This window comes from Miniopterus schreibersii (genome assembly GCF_964146895.1).
Source record: "Miniopterus schreibersii genome assembly, chromosome: 8".
NCBI classification, from domain to species: domain Eukaryota; kingdom Metazoa; phylum Chordata; class Mammalia; order Chiroptera; family Miniopteridae; genus Miniopterus; species Miniopterus schreibersii.
This window is the reverse complement of record NC_138109.1, coordinates 69730635-69753594: the sequence shown is the minus strand read 5'-3', so window position 1 is coordinate 69753594 and position 22960 is coordinate 69730635. Positions and strand designations below refer to the sequence as shown.

Here is a 22960-nt window from a genome sequence, read left to right as displayed (position 1 = left end):
TAAGCACCTGCTGTGATATTCCATTTGGAGCTGTGCTCAGGACAGGCCTCCTGAAGGACTTTCTTCCATGTCCTCCTCAGACCACATTCTCCACTCCCCCTGTGGTTGCCCTACAATAAAACCAGCCCCAGGACTAACGTGGGGAATGGAACGTCACTAGCAACTAACTGTCCACGTAACTTTTTAACCTCCATAGGATAAGGCTGAGAGAGACTGGAAAAGACCAGGAGGAAGTGGTCAGGAAAGCAGCAGAGGACAGCACCCACCCGGTGCCGTGCCTCCAGGAAAATTCCCACCTCCTCCTCTTCGCATCACCCTCCTCCCTTCACCCCTCCCTCCTACACAAACTGGCGCCAACTCTGGATAAGCAACAGCTGATCCACAGAGGCAGTTCGTGCCAAGAGCCACAAGCAGTTTCATTTGGCACAGACTCTAAAGGAGAAACAGCCTTTGTTTCTCCCACCAGAGGGAAAGCCACCAACTCCTGCTGCAAAAATTCCCTTAGTCCCCTCTGTGGGGCAGAGAGCGCGTCCTCTAGCCCTGCGAAGGCCAGCTGAAGACAAAAGCCGCTCACCCTGTGCCCCCATGGGACAGGGGCAGATGCAAAGGCAGAGCCAGACATGCTGCAAGCCCCCACCCCCACCTCTCCCAAAGATCTCAGGACACCACTCCTGTTTAAATCTTACGGCCCCTGAGAGGCTGTCACCTTGAGCAAGAGACTATTTTCACCCTCCTCATTCCCACAGACTTCCCTCCAGATTTTTCTCTCAGGGACAAAAAAGAAACCTCAAGTCATGGTAGGGAAGTGATAACTGTGAGACAGGGGCTGCTCAGAGCAAGGGAGGGTTCCTAGCAATCCCGACGGGGCAGCCTGTCTCACCCAGGGCAAGAGGACCGAGGCTGCAGAGCACATTCCACACATCACGTGAGTTCAGTGCTGCCCGTGATTCTTAGGCAAACTTTCCATGAACAAATCAGGCCCTTCAACTGAATGAACCCTGACTCATTTCCTGACGCAGCCTCACACGTACACAAGCCTGTGGACATACAACTTGGCAATTCCATGGTTCATCAGGCAGAAGCTGAGCACACACATGCACACTCACACACACAGGCCCTCAGCATCTCTCAGCTGAGCAGATTCAGGGCTTCTCTCACCTGTTTAAGAAGAAACCACTGTAGAAGGGAAGGACCAGAAACTAGAAATAGTAATGTTAAGTCCAGGTTTTCTAAGGGAGGACTCCACGACAGTTTGGCTACAACAGAAACCCTGGGCTTTAACAGCGAGGTGAAGTCCTGCAGGACCCTGACCAACTGTTTGGAATAAAGGGAAATGGGGGGTTGATTTTCAGGAGCTGTGCTTCTTGCCGAAGGCAGTGGGCAGAAATGTTTTCAAAATTCTTAGCTCTCAGCAAAAGTCTGATATTAAAATGAAATTGGATCCTCACTGTCCTCACAGTGCACATTAAAAAACCCTCCTACTGAGATGAAGTGTTTAGTTTTCTAATAAAGAAAACTCTTGATGGTTTCAGATTGGCTCACTTAAAAACAATTCCCACCCCCACAGCCTATAGCCAGAAAAGTTCTACAGGTTTGACAGACACACCTGCAGAACTCAGGACTTGTCCTCCAGTCCTCGCAGTGCAGTAGTGGTCCTCCCTCTGACCATCCAGGCCCGCCCCCAACTGTGCAGAGAATACTGCGGCCCCTCAGATTCCTCCCCACCGAGAGTCCTGGGAACCGGTCTCCCTGCCTCCCACCCTTCCCTTGGGACACACCAGTCTTCTCCCAGCATTTAGGCGTGAGCAGGAGCGCATACCTTGAAATTATGCCCCTGTTGAGAGATGGCTAATTCTTTCCTTTTTCTGCAATAGACTCACTAACATCACTTGACTTTCTAATCTCAATTTTACCAAACAGTTGTACAAATGATATGTGGCTCATAAATTAAACAGACATAACATTATTACTGCTTTATGGCCTCTCCTGGAATTTCACATATACCCAAGATCACCAGAGGGCAGAGCAGACACGAGCAGGAATTCCTTCTTGTGCTATTTTCTTACATCCCTAACTGCATTCAAAGTTCTTCAGGGGTAGAGGCGACCAAGGAATAAAGAGAAAGTATTAACTGCAGGCAGCAGTTTGCTTTAAGAAGGGTTCTTTTGAGTGTATCTGTGTTGTTGTTTTAAAAACTTAAACACTCTTAGATACGCTACTCCACAGAAGGATGGGCTGGATAACAACTCAGGCTATACTCTGAACTCTTTCCTGACAGTTGTTTCCCACATAAGGGAGGGGCTGACTGCTCAGATTTATAACTCCACACTGCATGGGGTGGGGGGAGATCCAGCTTACCACTCAGACCTGGCACGTCTGACAGACGAATGGGTCTTCAACGCAGGGCTGCATCTCATTCACCAGTCTCAGAGCCTGCCACTGTCCAGTGAGCAGCTACCGTTATGTGACACAACACGGCCCGGGTTCATTAGCTATCAACCTTAACCTGCCAGCTCCCCCCACTCCTATTCTGGGTGACAGAGTGCTCCCTGAAGCCCACCCAGCATTTAATGATCCATCAGGAAAAAACATGAGGCCAGCAAAATACCAGCAAGTAGTCTCTCTCCTGGTACGTAAATTTAGACATATTTTTCAATATCTGTTTCGTTACAATGGTACAAAGAGAAAAAAAAATACAAGTCCTTTATTTAAACCTATTTAGCAAAACAAAGCCTCAGAAAGCAGTCAGTTTAGATTTAAACAAGTACTGCCTCAACAAAAGCCAAATCTGAGTTGTCAACAAGAGGAAGTTATTCTTTATTCCAGAAATAGACCTAGCAAGTCACTGGCTTGGTGCTAATTAGAGAGAAGAGGGGCAGGGCGTGGCCACGCACTGCTTGTTAAAGCACCTACCCCCTCCCTTCCTCCCCACCCAGGGACTGAACTGATTTAGAAACCCCAACAACACTCTATATTGTATTCAGAGTGAAACTTTGTACCTCTGTGTAACCCAAAGATGCTGCTCCACAACACAGGAAGGCCAGGTATTTCAATAATTTGGAAAGAAATTACACTTTGAGCATCAAAGCAAGAACCCTGTTTTCGGTCAGTTCAGTAGATCAGTCCCCACACAGAACATTCAGGGCGGGTCTGGCAGACTGTCCACAGCGTTCAGGCTGAATGTACTGGGGTCCCGCAGTGTTTGTGCCACAAGTCAATGGCCTTGCTCACAATTGCATCCGAGCTGTCCTGGGGAATCTGTGAAAAGCAAACCAGTCTTCATGACATTTCAGTGCTTCCAACTTCAGTATCTCCCTCCCCCACTGTGGCATAAACCTTATTTCCAAGGGACTTCTCACTGGTTTTCAGAAAGTGGTCACATAAAATGCTGCAGCCAGGATCTCTGAGGACATGCTAAGGAGCTCTGGGGTCAGACTGCCTGGGCTCAAATCCTGCACTGTCCACTACACTGTGTGCGCCTGGGCAGGTTACCTAAGCTACCCGAGTTCAGATCCCATCTCTAAAATGGGGCAAATGGTAGGCCCCACTCCATAGGGCTGTTACAGGATTACATGAGATAATCCATGAAGAACACTTAACACAGCCCTGGCACTGTTAGCCACTAATTAGTATAATGATTGAGTAATTTATTCAACACACATTCACTTAGTACTTATTATTGACTGGACCAATGTTCAAATGCTAATACTGACTGATTAAAAAAAAAAAGAATAGGTTTTGGATCCACTGAAATTCCTTCAGGCATAAGTCTCCTTGCTTCTCTCTCTTGCCTGGTTGAGGGTATTCTGAGATACATAGAGGAGGAAAAGCTGATTCATTTAGACCTGTCCCAGCACGCAACATGTTTATACTTAGGCACATTAACAAACCCAACTGGGACTCCAACAGTGACGGTGACAGAAATGAAAGGGCTCACAAAATCCCCAAACACCAGGATTCCTCTTCCATTAACGAGATTACTCATCCTAAAGTGACAGATCTCGCCTCCTCCTTTTCTCGACAAGCCTCCTAGTGGTCCCACCAGGGGACTAGACGCTGGTCCTGAGGGCACAGTCGCGGTGAGAGTCCCGCTGCTCAGACCATCGTCCCGCAAACAGAGGGCGCAAACTATAACCCACTGATCAACTGTAAGCTAAGCATTTTCAAGGGAAAACCTGTTTCTTATGTAAAAATATACTGTTATTTCTCTGAAAAATTTAATGCTACCAGAAAATCTGGCTTGCTAAACTGACTTCCTTTCTAGATTCAAAATGAAATAAAATGAAGCACACTTACATTTTCCAGAAACTTTGTTATCTTCTCTGAACTGTTCAGTGCCATGACTTTTATTTTAAAGGTCAATAAAATTTCCACTGCTACAAAAACTAGGATCTTACAGGATCCACTTACAACTTTATCCCAAACCCTACAAAAATGAAGAGATATATAATCAAATTAAGGTGAGGTTAACATTTGTTTATCTAGACATCTCAAATTACAAAATTCAAATCACTCCTGTTTTAAGTATAAGCTGCACAGAAGAGCTAAAATGAAATAATCATCAAAGAACAACAAAACAAGTCAGCCATTTGGAATCTATTTTAGACACAACCAGCACTGGAAGGAGAAAGGAATGAGTACTGAAAAGTACTTGCTCCACTAGGAATCTACCAAATGCCCATTCCCCGAGGTTTCAAACTTACGGTTTCAAAAAGGAAAGGAAAGTCCTAAACCAAAGTTTAGATTTTACCGATACTTTGTAATGCTAATATAATCACAGCATGCTATAGAACAACAAAAGCAGCATATGAAATGAGATGAACTAGACTTCAGTTTCCAGTGGTTCAAATTCCCTCAACTTCTCCATGGGCTTAAGGAGCTAGTTACTGATCTGCAAACACTGTAAAATGATTATTCTGATAATTCCTAGAACTCTTGACGTGGGTATTGTACTCTGTATCCTTACCTGTGTACTGTCCTGTAATGTTCTCTGTATATTGCCTCTCTTCACATCTAGAGCATAACACCTTGGAGGGGAAGGGCCAGGCCTCCAAAATACCCCTAACGTGTCTGAAACTAATGCTTTCATTAAACTTAGGAATGCTGTGTTTGAGTCTCAAATCTTTCACTGCCTTCAGCCACTTAACGATGTCATGATGAAACTAAAAAAAATACCAAGATTTTCTCTAAATTAGGACCTACCATATTTCTGGAAAAGAAAAGGTCGTGCCTATATAAACTCCTGGAGACTGTTTCAGATGTAAATATTGTACAGCATCTAACACACTGAGGGCCCTCAATTTTTATAACTGTATATTCTAATATTTGAATTGTTAATTAGTTACTATTAAATAATTATTCCAATTGTATATGTAACAAACAGAATCATGTGTTGTTATGTTAGCTGCTGGAGAAGTTATCTTTAAATTACTGTTTTGTTCTTAAGAAAATTTATATTGTGAGGTACGAGCACATAAAAACCAGGATTTTTCTCCAACTCCGGCCTTCGGTATGTCTGAAAGAAATACTTGCCTCTGTAAACTGGACTCGGGCAAGCACCCTGCGAAGCACCTCTTGAACCAGAGATCATAAGGCAGTCTGGACATTGCAGAACACACCTTCAGGTGACTCAGCAGCCGGCTATCCTCCAGATTCAAGTACAGTTCAAAAGCCTTTGGCTAATGATAAAACAGGAAGAGATTATTCACTTCCTGTGACATAACATCACCCTCTCTTACAGCCTCTGATGAAAAAATGTACATGATGAATGTGAGGAAGCGTGAGAAACCAAAATTTCAGAATCATCCAAGTCACTGGTGATACAGTCGTTCCCCCTTCAGCATATCCGTTCCCCAAGTCAGCATATCTGGAGCAACCCCCATCTGACCTGAGGGGTTTCCCAGACGGTCGCAGGCAAAACAGAACAGTTGGTTACCCTTATGTTAACTGCACTAAGCGGATTCAATAGCCTAATGCGAAAGTTCAAAGCAAAATTCAATTGTTCTGGGGAGCTTAGAAAGAAAGGCCCTGTATATTCCTGGCTGCTCTAGGAAAGTAGATTATATATATGGGGGGGAAAGGACAAAGGGAAGGGGAAGACCAGAGAAACAGAATGGGATCAAACTGGGAGACAGAACTAGTCAGAATGAGACAAAAGAGCTGGAGATTAAAAGGGCCCATCGGTCACTGACCACACATGTGCTGACCCACATGTGCACCACACCAAGGAGGTTCATCTGACAGGATGTCCAGAGGAGGAGCTCTGTACCCAACAAAATGTGCGTGAGAACTCTCAGTAGGCAGAGGAATAACGCAGAAGGAACACAGTACCTGGATTCCATCTGGTAGCCTCTCCCACATACAGTTGAGCAGCAGCCAAATCTCGAAGACTGGGAAGCTAACAAAGCGTGCCCCCCAGACCAGGCCCAATCCATCTTGCACATGTTGGTCTATTTAGGGTCCACTGGCTACAAATGGTCTGTAAGGGTTAAACCCTACAGTCCACACTCCCTATCCAGAAGAGCATAACCAGACCCCTATCATCCAAGTACATGCAGATGTTTACTTTACTAAACATCTGCATCTCTATGCTTCTGCCAAAGAGGTGATTCAAAACCCTGCAGTGTCCATTACAGCCAGGCACTGTGCTACATACAGGGGACAAGATAAGGTCAAGGACCTGCCTTCAAGGAGCTTACAACTGGCTGACAGAGCCCAGGAAAGAGGTAACCAGAACGCACTGTAACAAAGCTGTGATGGGGATAAGCAAATTGCCAGAGGGCTCCTGTTTTGGCTTTTCACCTCTGAAACTCCATTCTAGAATTTTGGTCGGTTCTACCAGCGACATGAACGTGTGCTCAGTTCTGCCAATGTGTATGTATATCTGCTTTTTCCACAAAGTGACATGGGTGAAAACACACACACATTTATACACTATGTCTCACAGCAAAGAACATTCATCTATAAAAACCGAGATATATGTAAATGAAGTAATTCATTTAATGAAGCAAATTTAGCACTGCCTGGCATAAGAACATTCTCAATAACTGTTAAATAAAGGGGGGAAGGAGCATGTGCTGGCTGACGCTGTGTTGCAGTTACAACCAAGAAATGAAGTCAAATCTGTGTCTGATACCAGTAATAACGACAAACCCCTTACAAATTCAAGGACTAAATTTTAAAATGTGTAAATACTTTTAAAAGTTAGAAGAAACTTTAAGGGGGGGGGAAGACTAACCAAAGAAATTATATGCATGTATGTATAACCCATGGACACAGACAAAAGTGCAGTGAAGGCCTGGGGGGGGGGCGCAGGGGGAGGTCAATGGGGAAAAAAGGGGGGGATATCTGTAATACTTTCAACAATAAAGAAAAATTTTTAAAATTAAAAAAAAACAAAAAACTTTTTCATGTTCACAGCCGAAGCTGCACTACCATCAATCACTCTCTAGGCCAGCATAGCCTCTATACCATGGCTGGGACAAAGCAGACTGCCTGTAAATCAACAGATGGTAAAGCATGGAGGAAGCAAACAGCTACAAAACCCACTCAGAAGAGTGAGCCCTCTACTGGAAGAGTGAAAAAAACCTCATCATTACAGGATGGTACTGTGGCACTCGTGAAATCAGGCGTTATCAGAAGTCCACTGAACTTCTGATTCGCAAACTTCCCTTCCAGCTCTGGTGCGAGAAATTGATCAGGACTTAAAAGACAGATCTGCGCTGCCAGAGTGCAGTTATTGGTGCTTTGCAGGAGGCAAGTGAGGACTCTCTGGTTGACCTTTTTGAAGATACCAACCTGTGCGCTATCCATGCCAAATCTGTAACAATTTTGCCAAAAGACATCCAGCTAGCATGCTGCACACATGGAGAACATGCTTAAGAATCCACCAGGATGGGGGTGATTGGAGAAAGAGGTGAATGGATTAGCTAAAGAACATATATGCATACCCCATGGACATGGACAATAGTGGAGTAAAGGCCAAGGAGGGGGAGGTGGGAGTGGATGGAGGTGGGCAAAGGGGGGGTGAGGGGACACCTCCAATAATGTCAACATTAAAAATTTTTAATAAAAATAATAATCCATTATAATGAGAAACATTTCATTCTTTAAAAATACAACTTCTCTTTCTGTTATTGGTAGTTCTGAACATTAGATTTTTTTTTCCCATAGGGTCAAAAGGTACTAAGTATGTGATTGCAAGTGCAAAATAGGGGACAGAAATCAGATATTGGCTGTTTTCCCGTTTTCATTTCTGTGTGAATTCTTTTAATATAAATGTGGAGACAAAGCATTAATGCAAGTCAAATGTTTCAGTGAACAAGTTTCGGCAGTTCAACTTCATAACAATATAAATAAGCCTGTTAAATGTTTCTGGACAATGCCAGCATTTGGATTTTTTTTTTAAACAAGTAAATTTCTTATTAAAAAAAACTTTTTTTTAATCTTGGGATTAGAAAAAGCTTCCTAAATAAGATACAAAAAAGCAAAAGGAAAACACTGACAAATTCAATTGTATCAAAACTTAAAATATTTGTACAACAGACAGTGAGAAAATATTTTCAACATGTGTAACAGGATAAATATTCAGTTATCAAAAACTCTTACAAAGTAATAAAAAGGTGAACAAATATAAATGACCAATAGGCATACAAAGCTGCTCAACTTCACTAGAAAATGAGGATATGTAAATTAAAATGGGATACTATTTCACTATCAGATTAAGAAAAATTTGATAGATACTATCAAGTATTGGAAATGGAGTGGAAAACAGGAAATCTCATAAATCTCTTGGAGGAAGCAAAATTGGTACGAAGACCAACCTGGCAGTTAAAATTTTAAATATGCCTCTCTTTCAAGTGTGCATTCCCCTGACAGGTTCCCATCCTAGAGAAACACGCACAGACATACACAAAGGAATATGGAAAAGGGCATGATGAATGTCAGCAAGGGCCTGTTACATTAAATTACGGCAAATTCGTAACAAGGAATACTATGAGCAAATTTAAAAAAACAACAGTGGTTCTAAATGAGTAACTCTCAACCTGAGTCACGCTTCAGAATCAGCTGGAGCTTTTAAAATTAGAAATCTGGGCCCCCGCCCCTATAGATTCTGACTTAATTGTTCTGGGTGGAGGAAAGGTACTGGTAATTTTAAAAGCTCCCACATGGTACTAATAGGAATTCAGGGCTGAAAACTACTGATTTATCTGTACTAACACAGAAAGCCTCCAAGACATTAAGTTAAAAATAAATTATAGGGCCTAGGCCAACGTGGCTAAGTTGGTTGAGTGTTGTCCCATGCACCAAGAGGTTGCCGGTTCTATTCCTGGTCAGGGCACATGCCCAGGTTTCAGGCTCAATCGCCAGTAAGGAGCATGCAGGATGCAACCAATAGATGTTACCCTCTCACATTATGTTTCTCTCTCTCCTTCACCCTTCCGCTCTCTCTCTAAAAATCAATAATAAAAACATATTTAAATAAATAAATAAATAAATTTCCAGGGCCATATGAGCAGTGTGATAATATTTATGCTTTTTTAAAAATACTTATATATGTAAAACTATATATCATTATGTGTGTATATGCACACATATACACACACATCCATCCTAATGTACATAGTCTAGAAGAATACACATCAAGCTAATGACAGGACTTACTTCTCAGAAAGTGGGGGGCAGGGAGGTGGTTACAGATCTATGGGAACACAGGTTTCATTTGGATTGTTTAATACTTCAAGAATGCATTTATCTATTACTTGTGTTATTAAAAATAGAGGATGAATTTTTAAACAGAAGCTTTCAAAATGTTACTGGATTTACTCCAATATTAAATGAGAAAGGCTAATTGAATCATGGAGTAATTTGGACATCTTTATTTAATGAGGCAACATTACATTTACAGATGCTTCAATGCCACGCTTAAATTATTTTTATTGAAATCAACTAAATGAATTAAATTTTAAGGTTCTAAAAATCATATTTTACTTAACTTAAATATTTAAAAAACACTCTTATACAGTGCTCTCCAAAGCTGAAGGGCCTTGCCAGCTGCCCTGATGACCAACTCAGAGGAGTGGCCGGAGGGCTCATCCAACCTTCCTCAGTGCCCCTCCTTGGGCCCTGCAACTTATATCACAGTGGCTACTTTCAATAGAACTTTCAAATAAAACAACTCAATGATTTAAGAAAAAAGATTCATTTTTATAAATGAGAGAAATAAGGAAAGAAACTGGGAAACGAGAATGGCAAAGGACCCCTGGCTTATGAAGTAAATGCCATTCGGCTCTCTGGATTCCCAAGTGCCTCCCTCAGATCCATTCGCCTTTCCTTCACTAACAGAATCCTGCTTTAATGGGAAGTCACAGTGTGTACGGTTAAATAAAAACACATGGCCCAGACTCTACTGCAGACAGCCAGCAAGGCAGCACCGTCCTGCCACTGACACGCAAAAGGGAAGTCTGCTAAAGAGGGACAGGCTGATGGCTTGTCCCTAGTGTTCCTGTGCTTTTGTCTTTGCCCTGCCCTTGCTGCCTGCCCAGAACACAGATGTTGCGTCTGCCCCTCCAGCATCCATCTTGTCAGCACAAGAGGAAGGATCACACCTAGAATGCAGGAGCAGGTAGAGCCAGGATCCCGACTGAGACCAAGTGCTGTGGTGCCAGCTCTGGACCACCTCGCCTCTGCACGTCTAGTTACAAGAAAGAAAACAATAAAGCTTCTGTTTTGGGGTCTTTCTGTTATGTGTAGTCAAACTTAAACCTTAACTCATACAGAGGGAAAATTCTAGATTAAGCCAGTGGGTTTCTAGACCAGCCCAAGGAATACTATAGAGCCAGGTGGGCAAACTCTGGCCAAATCCAGTCACAACCTTCCCTTTATGTGGTGCCGACAGCTGCTTGTGTGTGACGGCATCAGAGCTGAGTGACTGCAACAGAGACACAGAGACCACCTGGCCCGTCGTGCCGGAAACACTACCTGGCCTTTTAGAGGAGACGTGCCAACTCCCACTAAAGAGGGTCTGCTCCTAATTGTAGCAGCACAAAGAGGTAAGAGCATTTCCTGAAGACTCCTAATACCACTGCTCACCATCCCTCCCTCCTGCCAACAGCCAAAAAAGCATCCCTCACCAGCTGGGGTAAGGAGTCCCGGTACTTGTTGTTTAGCTGGTTCACAAAGCATCGGGTGATCCAGTAACAGTCGACACTGTCTTCCACCATCTCTTCCATGGCCTTAGCAATGGCAAGAAACACTTCATCTTCTGGCTTCTGAAAGATTAATAGTAAATCTCAAGAGGGAGGCAGCAGAAGAGAGAAATACATATTTATTTTAAAAAATGAAACCCTATCCCCTAAATTTTGAAGAGACTGAATTAATAAATCAAAGTAGAGTCAAAAACCACACAGTCCATCGCTAAGGAGAAGAGCAAGGAGGAGGTGAGACTGTGCAACCACGGAAACATATTGGGATGAGTGCTGCTGCTGAGTGCCCAGAGTTTAGGCTGAGTACTCGGAGGTTTCCAGCTTCTAATGTAAGGCCGTCCATAAAAGAATCAACATGTGTCAGAAGCAAGGTGCTGATTCTCTCCACCCAAAAATATTCTTGGTGTTAGAGAATTTCTTTCAAAATGATGCAATACACAGCACAAATAATAATTGGAGACATTTATCAATATGGTAATTTCCAAAAACTAAATGACTCAGAAAGGACTGAGAAAGCATTTTCTCTATTTTAAAGCATTCCTACATTCCTTCAGAATTTTGTTCTGTCTTCAAACACCTGAAGAGTTAAAATGTCCCTAGAATAAGCATATTAGGAATCAGAAGAATGGCACCTCTCAAACCTGTGTCAATACTCAGAACATGAAAGTAAACCCTCAAGGAAACTTCAACAAAGAAGTCTTATAAAAAGTAGAATCTGTTGAAATCTATTTTTGTTTCCAAACACCATATCTTACGCAAAAATACATTTTCATCTAGGATTTAATAGCTGAGGGATTTTAATGTTAAAAAAGAAACTGCCCTGGCTGGTGTTCTCAGTGGTTAGAGTATCTGCCAGTGCACCTAAGGGTCACGGGTCCAATTTCCAGTCAAGGGCACATACCTAGGTGGCCAGTTCAATCCCCAGCCCCAGTCAGGGCCTGTGCGGGAGGAAACCAATCAGTGTATCTCTCTCACATCAATGTTTCCCCCACCCAACCCTGGCCCCGCCCACCCCCCCACCTCTCTGCCCCTCCCTCCCTCCCTTCCACATTCTAAAAATCGATGGAAAAAATATCCTCAGGTGAGGATTAACAAAACAAGAAAAGTACTTCACTTTAGGCATCCTTTCAACTTATTAATAGTCTATAAAGTGTCAGGTAACAGAATCATAGAAAATGCATTTTTCTAAACATTAACTTGTCAGAAGAGGAGAGAGGAAGAAAAGGGGAGGGAAGCTCCCTCCTAGTACGGGGCTCTGGACTCGGTGCTCCTGGATGTGGCATCTCACTGCTACTCCTGGCCACTCTGGGTGGCCAGGGAAGAGGACCAATGTCCCTGACTGACCGTGTTCCACCCTGCACCAAGCACCGTCACACATTCTTATTAATGGGTAAGAAAAATGAGGCTGTGGGGGGCCTGGTGATCAGGGAGACATGGCACACAGAGCCCACTGCAAACGCTCTGACAACGCGTCTGCCCGAGAAGCAGTCGAGGTGCCTGGGCTTGAAGAACGGACACGCCAAGCAGGGACGAGGGGACAACTCTAACTTATTATTCTCAAACTAACAGATAATCTCACCTAGTTTAATACATAATTTAAGAACTTGTGCAACACTACCAATTTTGCTTTGCCAAAGATAAGCAAAACTTGAAGCGTGTTAAGAGTTCCAATTATTTTCAGGGCCTTTCTCTTGTGATACACTTCACAGAAGTGGGTGACCTATGGGCATCTGCGGGAGCCATTAGCTTCAAAAAGAAATAACAATTCAAAGCCCAAACCACGTAGTGGCGGGAGGCCATCTGCAGTGAAAGAATGAAATAAAATTTATAAATAGCACAGCTTGCAGACAAATCCCTGTTTTGAACAATTCACTCTTTTGGCCCAAAAATTTGTTGAAGTGCCCAGAGTAACTTGCAAATGGCATTAAAATAGCCAAAGCTCAAGAGCTATAACCATTCCTTTGCCTGAAGTCTTGCTCTTTCCCATCTCGTCCCTTTACAAACAATAAGCAGTCTAAGTAACTGGAGCGAGGAGTTTATTAAAGATTAAGTTTAAAAAGCAGGCTGGGCCTGTGGGGCTGGGGCTGAGGTGACAGGGCCGAGGCGGCGGCCAGGGCTATAGGCCTATGGGGCCCGCAGGCCAGAGCCAAGAGGTGGCTGGCAGTGTTGGTTACAGAGGGACAAACAAAGGAGTGAATATACTGGGGGTAATGGGAGCCTCTTCATATCTCAATTGTCAGAGAAGGAGGTTACAAGACAGAGGGCAAAGGCGAGAATGAACTTGATGCTGCACTGTATTTGGAGGTATTAGTGTGAACTCAGGGCTTTTACTATATTGAGATAAACAGATACATAATGGATGTGTACGTGAATGTGTGTACACATACACATTATCTCCTTGCTCCTTCTGCTGAGAGGGCCTAGAGGCAGTGATACACCAGGAACAATGAGCACATCTAGTGCTCTACTCTTGGTTTCTAGACACCACACTGTGGGGGGCTGGGGAGCAAATTCTAGGCTTGAGGCAGGGAAAGTACAAGATGAACCTGGAATACCTTTTCATACCAGAAATGAAGGAAATGCTCAAAATGATGGGAACTTGTTAAAAGACATAAAAGCTAGACTGATGAACCTCCACTGGCTAAATCTGAGGCAATCTGAAAACCCAAATAAGTGACGGCAGGAATGGACTGTTAGCCACTGAAGAAAAGGGAGCCATAAACTCATACCGATGGGAATAAACGAGGGAGAGGGAAACCTTCCTTATAAACGAACACCAAGTAATAAATGCAGGAGGAATGAAGGAGTAAGAAATCAATATTTGGCAATCGGCGTAGCAAAAATTGTTTTGGAGGAGAATCATTAGTGGATGGATATTTACAGAGTCTGAAACCTCCCCAGAAGTTACTTATTAATCACAAAGGGAAAACTAGTAAGTTTACATTGGAGAAAGCTGGCAGACACCACCTTAACCAAGTGATCAAAGCCAGCAGCAACAGTACCAAGCATCATACTTCTGCCAAAAATGCATAACCAGATTTTAATCATGAGGAAACATCAAACAAACCCAAACTGAGCAACGCTCTACTGCCCAGTACTCTTCAGAAATGTCAAGGTTCTGAAAGTTTGTACAGACTGAGGAACTGTCCCAGATTAAAGGAGACTAAGACATGGAAATAAAGGTCAAGTGTGACCCCAGATTGGATCCAGGGCCAGAAAAAGGACTCAGTAGGACAATCAGCACAATGTGAGTAAAGCCCACAGAGCAATTCATAGTATTATATCAAGGCTAATTTTCTGGTTTTGATCACTGTACTACGTATGTGAGACGTAACATCTGAGGGTGCTAGGTGAACGTATATGGGAACACTATGCTATTTTTGAAGCTTTTTTCTATGTCAAAGATGATTTCTAAATGAATAATTAAAACATTAAAAAAATTTGAAACCAACAAATGATAAAACTAGTGGATGAAAGTTTGATAAGAAAGTTTGATAAGGTTCCGAACTAAAACCTTTACTGTTTGTTTTGATAAAGCGCATTACTGGAACAATGGGTCAAATGTGAGTGAAGTCTGAAGATTAGATGTTAATATTTTATCAATGTCAACTTCTGGGTTTCAATGATTGTACTCTGGTTACCTAGGGGAGTGTTCTTATCTTTGGGACGTATACACTGAAGGAAATTGAAGTGATGGGATATCACGTCTGCATCTTATTCTCAAATGGTTTAGGAAATATATGTACACATACATAGGAAAATGACAATGCAAATGTTCAAAAACGTAGACAACTGGGGAACCTGGGGAAAGAGTATATGGGAATTCTTGATAGTATTCTTGCAACTTTTCTATAAGTTTGAAATTACTTCAAAATAAATTGTAGTATTTTAAGAAATTAGGCAGATGGTGTCAGAATGACAGGGAAAGATGTGTTGTTTTTATTCTATAGACAAAGGGGAGCCACTGAAAGTTTCTAAGGCAAAACATGACGCAATCAAAGGCTGGCAAGATGGGACAGTCTAGAGTTGAGCTAAGCATCAAGCAAAAGTACCACTAACCAGTGGGAAGGAGGGACTTCGAGGCAACTTTCCAGACTCCAGCTGATACATGCGGAGATAGACTTCAACCTGAGGTGTGGCATCACTGACAAAGCGAACGACTTTCAGGGCATGAAGGATGTCTGAGTACTGTCCCTTACGATACATCATCACCTGGGCATGGGACTCATGGTGTGGAGGCAGGATCCCTACACAGAGACCCAGAAAAAAAAAGACAAAATACTGAGGCACCGATTCAAATCCCTCCCCCATTAAACAGAATCCTGGGAGAAGCTGCCCATCAAAATTAAACTAGAAATCACACAAATATTTAATAACCATACAGATTCTCTTCCAGAAATTCTCACTATAAAAGAATTTTAAATACCATCAATATTTAAATGTCAACTGTATATTGATATAAAAAAGAAAGGAAATGGCATTTATAAATCCCTTGAATAAGTGTGCCATCTAAAGTCAAGATATAAACCATATCAATTATAATGACTTAATTCAAATACGGTTGCCAGTCTGGGGCCACCCTTAGCTCCTAAAGGCTCATGTCCAGTTTTTGCACTTGGCCCATGCTATGGGCTGAATTGTGTCCCCTCAAATTCATATGTCAACGCCCTAACCCCCAATGTCACTACATTTGGAGATAGGGCCTATACGGAGGTAAAGTTAAATGAGGTTACAAGGGTGGGGCCCTAATCCAATAGGGCTGGTGCCCTTATAAGAAAAGGAAGAAACACCAGAGCTCTCTCACTGTCTGCCATGTGAAGACACAGCGACAGGTGGCCATCTGCAAGCCAGAAAGTTAGGCTTCATCAGGAACCAAATCAGCCAGCACCTTGATCTTGGACTTCGAGCCTCCAGACTCAGGAGAATGTAAACTGTTGTTTAAGCCACCCAGTCTGTAGTATTCTGTTATGGCAGCTCTAGCTCACAATACAAGCCCCCTCATCTCAGAACCACCAATTACCCATCAAATCCTTCTCTCCCCAATAATTAAAACTTGCTCACAAAATATCCTACCTTCAGGACCACAGAAATCTCTATTCTGCACTGACAAGATCACATTACATTGTGATGCCATTTTATATTTATTAGCCCATTTAAACATGGCTTTGGAGCAAGAACCACAAGGTTTTTTAACAAACAAATGGCATGGAGAAAACAGGGTGGAAAGAGCACAGGCCAGGCCTTCAGTACACCTAGGTTCTAGAAACAGATCTGATAACACTGGGATTCTCATAAACATCTGTCTGGCCCTTGTTTCCTCATCTTTCAGGGGTGGAAAATGGGAGGGATAAGCATTTCACCGAACGTTCCTGGAAGGACACTAGCTCCTGGAGTCTTCATGAGAAAAAGGTGCCATGGTCAAAAACAGATCTGGCAAATGGTGACAATGAATTTTCAAAGTTCTAAGTTTTGCTATAAAGAAGAAGCATGTTACTACCTGGCTGGGCATGGCTTGGCAATTGAGCATCGACCTAGGATCCAGGAGATCAAGGTTCCATTCCCAGTTGGACACATGTCCAGGTTGCAGGCTCGATCCCCCATCGGGGGCGTGCAGGAGGCAGCCAACCAATGACTCTCTCATCATTGATGTTCCTCTCTCTCCCTCTCCCTTCCTCTCTCTGAAATCAATAAAGATATATTTATTAAAAAAAAAAAAAAAAGCATGTTACTTATTTATTCCAGTTTCATTAAACTTAATCAAACTGTAGAGCAAACTATGGTGTCAAAGTTCCTGGGTTTGAATTCTACCTCTACAATTAACTGGTGGGTGACCATCAGCAACTTACTCAATCTCCCTATGCCTTTGCTTCTCCATCTGCAAAATAGGAATCACAATACCTTTCTCAAACAATTGTTGTGATGGACTCTAGCTAATATGATGCTATGTTAATGTCACAACCAAACTTGCTTAAATGTTCTTTTTCCTGACATAAATCTTTATCTTAGCTATGGGCACTGTGCCAGGCTTCCAAGAAAAGCCAAAGAAATACACTAAAATGACCCCCAAATTTGGACTAAAACAGTACAGATTAAATAGCTGTAGTTAAATCCTTATCATAGTACAGGCAGCACAGCGGTCCCATGTTAAACCTAACTTGTTTTCTAAGACCTAGTCCTAGAAAGTCTCTTTCTTTCTTTCTTTTTTTTTTTTTTTTAAATATATCTTTATTGATTTCAGAGAGAGGAAAGGAGAGGGAGAGGGGGAGATAGAAACATCAATGATGAGAGAGTCATTGATCTGCTGCAGCCCACAACACGAGCATGTGCCCTGACCGGGGAATCGAACCCCGATCGCCTGGATCCTAGGTCGACGCTCAACCACTGAGCCACACCCGGCCGGGCGAAAGTCTCTTTCTTATATTTATCTAAAATAATACCACGAAGGAGGCATAACAGGGTCCCCAAGTAATCAATAGCCTATGCTAGGAGAGTCAGCCTATCTCCTACATAGCGTGGCAGCCCTGAATCTCCAGTGCCTTTACTGTAAAAATAACAACGAAGACTTACCTGATAAGGACAGGTAGGGGAGATACAGGTGAGGAACAAGCAAGAAAGCCTTGGCACTCAGGAAGTGCCACAAAATATGACTGTGCCTCTCCCACTAATCCACTGGCATTATTAGTAAGACACATAGGCCCTGGCCGGTTTGGCTCAGTGGTTAGAGTGTCGGCCCTCGGAATGAAGGGTCCCAGGTTCGATTCTGGTCAAAGGCACGTGCCTCACTCAGTTGCATCGATCCCGACCCTGTCAGGGTGCATACGGGAGGCAACCAATTAATGTGTCTCTCTCACATCAATGTTTCTCTCTCTCTCTCCCTTCCACTCTCTCTGAAAACCAATGAAAAAAATATCCTTGGGTCAGGACTGAAATAATAATAAGACACACAGTATTTCCCAGCAGAAATAGATAATATCGACATTGCCATCTAAAAAGCATCCTTACCTGGATGACCACTGGAAACACTAAGATTTAAGAAGGAATGCAGTGAACTAAAATAGTTGTCACCCGTTTTCTAGATTTTAACTGCACAATGACCTACTAGAAAAATATGTGTACAAAGACTACCAAGAAGCATAACAAAAGTCATTATGCAGGGCTTTCTGGGATGGTTTGGAGTCAAATTTAGGACTAAGAACTTTCAAGTCCTGAAAAATAGAGTACATTCTGGAAAGAAGACAAGGTCTATAATCTATTCTACTTTCAAATGGGCTCCACAAACCTGAGCTCAAAGCCTGCCTCTCCCACTAACAGGCTACAAGGCCTTAGGCTAGTTATTCAGCCTCACAGTCCTTTTTCCCGTCTGTAAAATTGGGATATTGATACTTAACTCACAGGGGAATTCTAGGATCACTCTTAATTTTTTTTTTTAAGGAAGAAAAGGAGGGTGGAATATGTGTTAGCATGCTCAGCAATGACAGGCACAAAGGAACCTTGGCTAAAGGGATAATGCCAGTCACCTGGGTCACCTAATACACTTTTCCTTCCACAGACACTGAGCAAGATCTTTTCCTTCTCCTTCGGCGGCCCATCTCTGGAGCTGATTCATCTGTGCTTCTAGGAGGTAAAAACTCCCCAGTTCCTTTTTGACCGTGATAGCACTCATCAGGAAGTATACTTCTATGACTAGGAATCACAGAAATAACAAATTGAAAGCTAAAACCTTAAAGTTAATTTAGCAAAAGATGTGGCCTAGCAGGGTCTTTCTCAAGGTTACCCAGTTGACAAGAGCCTGAACCGGTTCTTTCTCCTATACAAAGCTCCTCCCACACCTTGCTCAGGAACATGCATTACTTTCTCTTCCATCATTAATAAACTGGCACTCTTAGAGTAGTATTTAATGTTTTGCCATTGAAGCCACCTCCTTAAAGGCAGTCATAGTGAGCAGAAATTCAGTCTCCTAAGATTAGACCCAATATTCAGTAAATTCTCCTTTTTCTGAGTGATATGATGACAAATGAACATTTTTGAAGACAGATTTCCAGCTCTTGGGTCTCGTACCTAGAAGCACCTTCCATACCAAGGCACGGTACATGGACGGGAGAGGGAACCTTTGACTAAAAGTACAAAGTTTCTCGATATCTAGAGAAAGAAAAAAAACAATAGTAAGAAGCTTTCCATGCTGGTCGCAATATATAAAAGTGCATTTCATTGTTTACAACTTAAAGTAAGACATTTCTTCAGAGAAAACCTACCAAATAGTCAGCAAATCTAAGAAAGGCAACACTGTCTGATTTCTAGCCCCAGGGTGGGTGAAGAGGGTTCCACCAACTAGCTATTTAAAAATAGTGTTTCACAGCATAGGAGATACAGTTTGCATATATTACATTTACAATAACATTAGCAGTAGTTACTACTTATAGAATTTATTTCATTTAATCTGCCTTGCAAGCTTGTTGGCTAGTTATTGTTTTAAAGACGCAGAAGCTGAAGCTCAAAGCAGTTAAGTGACTTGACTGAGACAACACAGCAAGTGAGTGGCATAGTCAGCCCTCACATCCCACGTTTTCCTATAAAACACACTCGACTGTCCTGGACCTAAATTCCCCTACTTGTTAAATGAGAATGATAATACTTAAGGCATACCAGACATACTTAAGGCACAGACTGTCTAGCGGGAATCAAATATCAGGTGGGAAATGTTTTTGAAATTTTAAAAGCTTTGTATGCATATAAAGTACTATTTTTAACTACGGTTCAGTTTGTTTTAGTCAACCACAAAACAGCCCTTATTATTACTGGCTTGGAAGGAACTAGAATGCCAATACATAATACAGTCTCAGTATTTCCATAGAAGAAAATCATGGCAAGAGCTGTAAATTTACCCAAAAGCTATGACGACACCTCTGAAAATTGAGAAAATACATGGGTCTAATATGAGAAAAAAATATTGTTGACTTCTTAACAAGCCTTTCAAAAACATCTGACTCTGTCTCAGTGAAATATAAACTTGAAAAATCCATAACTTCTCCCCAAATACGTATACCATTCTGCTATCATCCTGTCACTAAAAAATACAACAGGTAACAAATGCCTCTGGATGTCTCTTAAGGTCATTTATTTCAGAACATTTGGGATGACTAAGAACCAGCAGGCTTAATTTAATTTATAAAACTCACCCAAACGGTCATCTTTTAGGAGAATTTCTAATGATTTCTTTTCTTCAACTCCACGAAACCCCACTTTCTCATAATATACTGAACGAAAGTTTCTCTGAGAATCCTCAGTCATGTTTCATTCTTGGAGAAAGAGAGACAGAGAACAGGAGGGGGCAAAAGTGAGTTTAGGAAAAATGTAGAATTAAAATTTTTCAGTGATTTTCTCCAACTTTTGAGTTTCATATTATTACAATAAACTGCCTGTCCTTGCATTGGGCTCAATTATTAAATTTTTCCTTTTACACAACTCCAGCATCACCTCACCTGTGCTCCCTGGCCAAAAGCCAAGACATAAAACATAGTTCCTCTGAGCTGCTAAAAAGATGGCACAAGGTTCATGCCCTAGGCATCTTACTTCACTTATGAGAGCACCTAGCCATGATAGATGTTCAAAGAAAAAAAATGAAATAGGAAGACAAGATGTCATGCAAATGGCGTTACCAAACAACATATACAGACTGGTTTTATTTTATAAATACTATGTATTTAAAAAAATGAGATAATATTCCGAAATGTTAGCAGTGATTATCTTTAGGTAGCAGGATTCCAGATGGTTTTAAATTTTCTTTTGCTTAGCTGTCTTCTAAAATGGGCATTTTGTAAAATGAAGAAGAAAAAAAAACTAAGTTAAAAATAAGTAAAAGCCGCAAGTTCCTCACTCAGTTTTCCTTTTGACACAGTTCTACCAAAGGTAAATTACCAAAATGCAAACCCCATAAAGCTCAACAGCATTAAATTATAAACCAGAAGGGGGCAGGAACGTAGCTGGTTGACAAGTGACACCACAAAGCTGGAGACAGAAAAACAACTTAAAAATCTGTCTTCGGAACTCACGAAGTCCAGGGGTCCCAGGTCCTTTCACAATAACCTTCATAGGCTGACGGCAAGTCAGCAGGAGGAGGTCAGATTAGGTTGTTTTAAGAACATAACGGATGCCATGCATTTTCCAAAACAGTGTTGCACTACCCGACCCAGATGCTTCAAGCGTCGGCGCAAAAAAAGAATCTGATCCTCAGATTTTAGAAACTCTGACCCGTCCTCGGGGATCGCGGGAGGGCCGAGGTCCAGGCACCCCAGGGCCTCCCCGTGGAAAAGCCACGCTCGCAGTCAATGCAATCGCAGGAAAGACTAGGATGCGCTTAAAATGAGACATTCTCAAGGAGTCTGAGCTTTGGGGAACAAACGTTTTTTAAGGACAAAAGTCCAGAGCATTAAAACGCTAAATGAATGGGAGGGGGAGGGGTCTTCAAAAGACGCATCCGGACGCCTGCGCGGCGGCGATGCGCGTCACGCGTCGGTCGCCCAGGAAACCAGTCTCGCAGCGCAGGACCCACGCGTCCTCCTGGAGGAAACCCTGTAAACTGCATTCCTGCCCTTGACCTACATCTGACGGAGAAGTACACACGCTCTGGTCCGAGCCCCCAGGTCCCCTCTCTGTTAGGCTTCACCTCTCGTGGTGGACACCCGGGTGGAGACCAGGCGGTCCGGGGGCGGCCGCGGACACCAGGCCTGGGGCGCTGACCGGCGGGCGGGCAACGTGGGGGCCGGCCACGCGGGCGACACTACCGGGCTCGCGGGGCGGAAGGAAACGACGGGACACCCGCGCCCGGGGCAGCCCGCCCAGGAAACAGCCCCTCAGCCCTCGCAGCCGCAGCCCCAACCGCTACCGCCACCGCCGCCCCCCCTCGGCGGATGTGACGTCAGCCCAGTCCGCGTCGGGGCGGTGCCGAGAGTGCGCGTGCGCGGAGAGCGTGCGTACGCGCGCCGCCCGTACAGTGCGTGGGGCCTGAGACGCTGAGTTCCGGTTGCGTGAAAGAGCGAAGGTAGCCGGGGTTCCCCTCCGCACACCCCGGCCCCCTCCTCCCCGGACCCACTCTTAGCCAGGCCGTCTCGCGTCCATGTTGTCCTCGCTCTCCCGCGGTGCGTGCCTGGGGTGCGCTCCCCTCCGGTGCCCCCGAGGTCCCTGCCTGGAGGCGCCCCCTGGACCCTAAGACGGTCCTCGTCAAGCTGTGTGGGGTGGAGGACGCCTGGTTTGTTGTGATTTGGTTTTTATTTCCTTCCCTGGTACGTGGAAATAAAGGAATTTATCTAGAGCTTGCTGTAGCCGGAGTCGGCCCCATCACTCGCGTTTTGGCAGCGACTCAAAGGCAGGCGGAGGAGCGAGCGGGAAGGTCGGCGGTGGGAGGACGTGGCGGCCTCGCGTGGGCCGCGGCCGGGGCCGTCGGCGGGACCGCGGAGGCCGACGGGCGGCGGGGCGGCCTGTGCGGTTGGCTGCGCGTGGTTGGCTTTCTCTGGTTGGTTCTAGGTTGGAAGCAGGGACAACAGTTAGGGAAGCTGTCAGATGTTAATCTAGCCCTGGCCTGGGGGCCACCTGGCCGGGAGGTTACTGTCGGGCTCCCTGGGTTGTTACCGAAGCTGGCAGCCTGGCTGCCGAAAGCCTGATGTCAGCTGCCCGCCCGCCTGCCTGGGCTGAGGATCCTAGGGGAGGGGTGGTTTTTCTAGGCAGGTTGCTGCTGCTGGCTGTGGGTCAGACTTCTGTCT

At 43.7% G+C, this 22960-nt stretch overlaps 1 protein-coding gene and 1 pseudogene across 3 annotated transcripts; one reads left to right on the top strand and one right to left on the bottom strand.

Moving 5' to 3' along the window:
• Positions 1–2686: 2686 nt before the first annotated feature.
• TBC1D7 (TBC1 domain family member 7) lies at positions 2687–22141 on the bottom strand. 2 transcript variants are annotated; one of them, XM_081143835.1, is made up of 8 exons: positions 21868–22141; positions 20381–20500; positions 19263–19343; positions 15264–15451; positions 11133–11270; positions 5533–5678; positions 4297–4426; positions 2687–3258 (listed from the first exon to the last, which is right to left on the bottom strand). In XM_081143835.1, exons 2-8 carry the CDS (start codon positions 20490–20492, stop codon positions 3172–3174), a joined length of 882 nt encoding a protein of 293 aa, XP_080999961.1. In that variant the 5' UTR covers positions 20493–20500; positions 21868–22141; the 3' UTR covers positions 2687–3171. The 2 variants fall into 2 exon arrangements, with proteins under 2 accessions (XP_080999961.1, XP_080999962.1); XM_081143836.1 differs by having other exon boundaries at positions 21804–22115.
• LOC308560258 (histone H3.3C pseudogene) lies at positions 7472–7881 on the top strand (annotated as a pseudogene). The gene has a single exon. The product of its transcript is annotated as a histone H3.3C pseudogene (transcript).
• Positions 22142–22960: the final 819 nt, after the last annotated feature.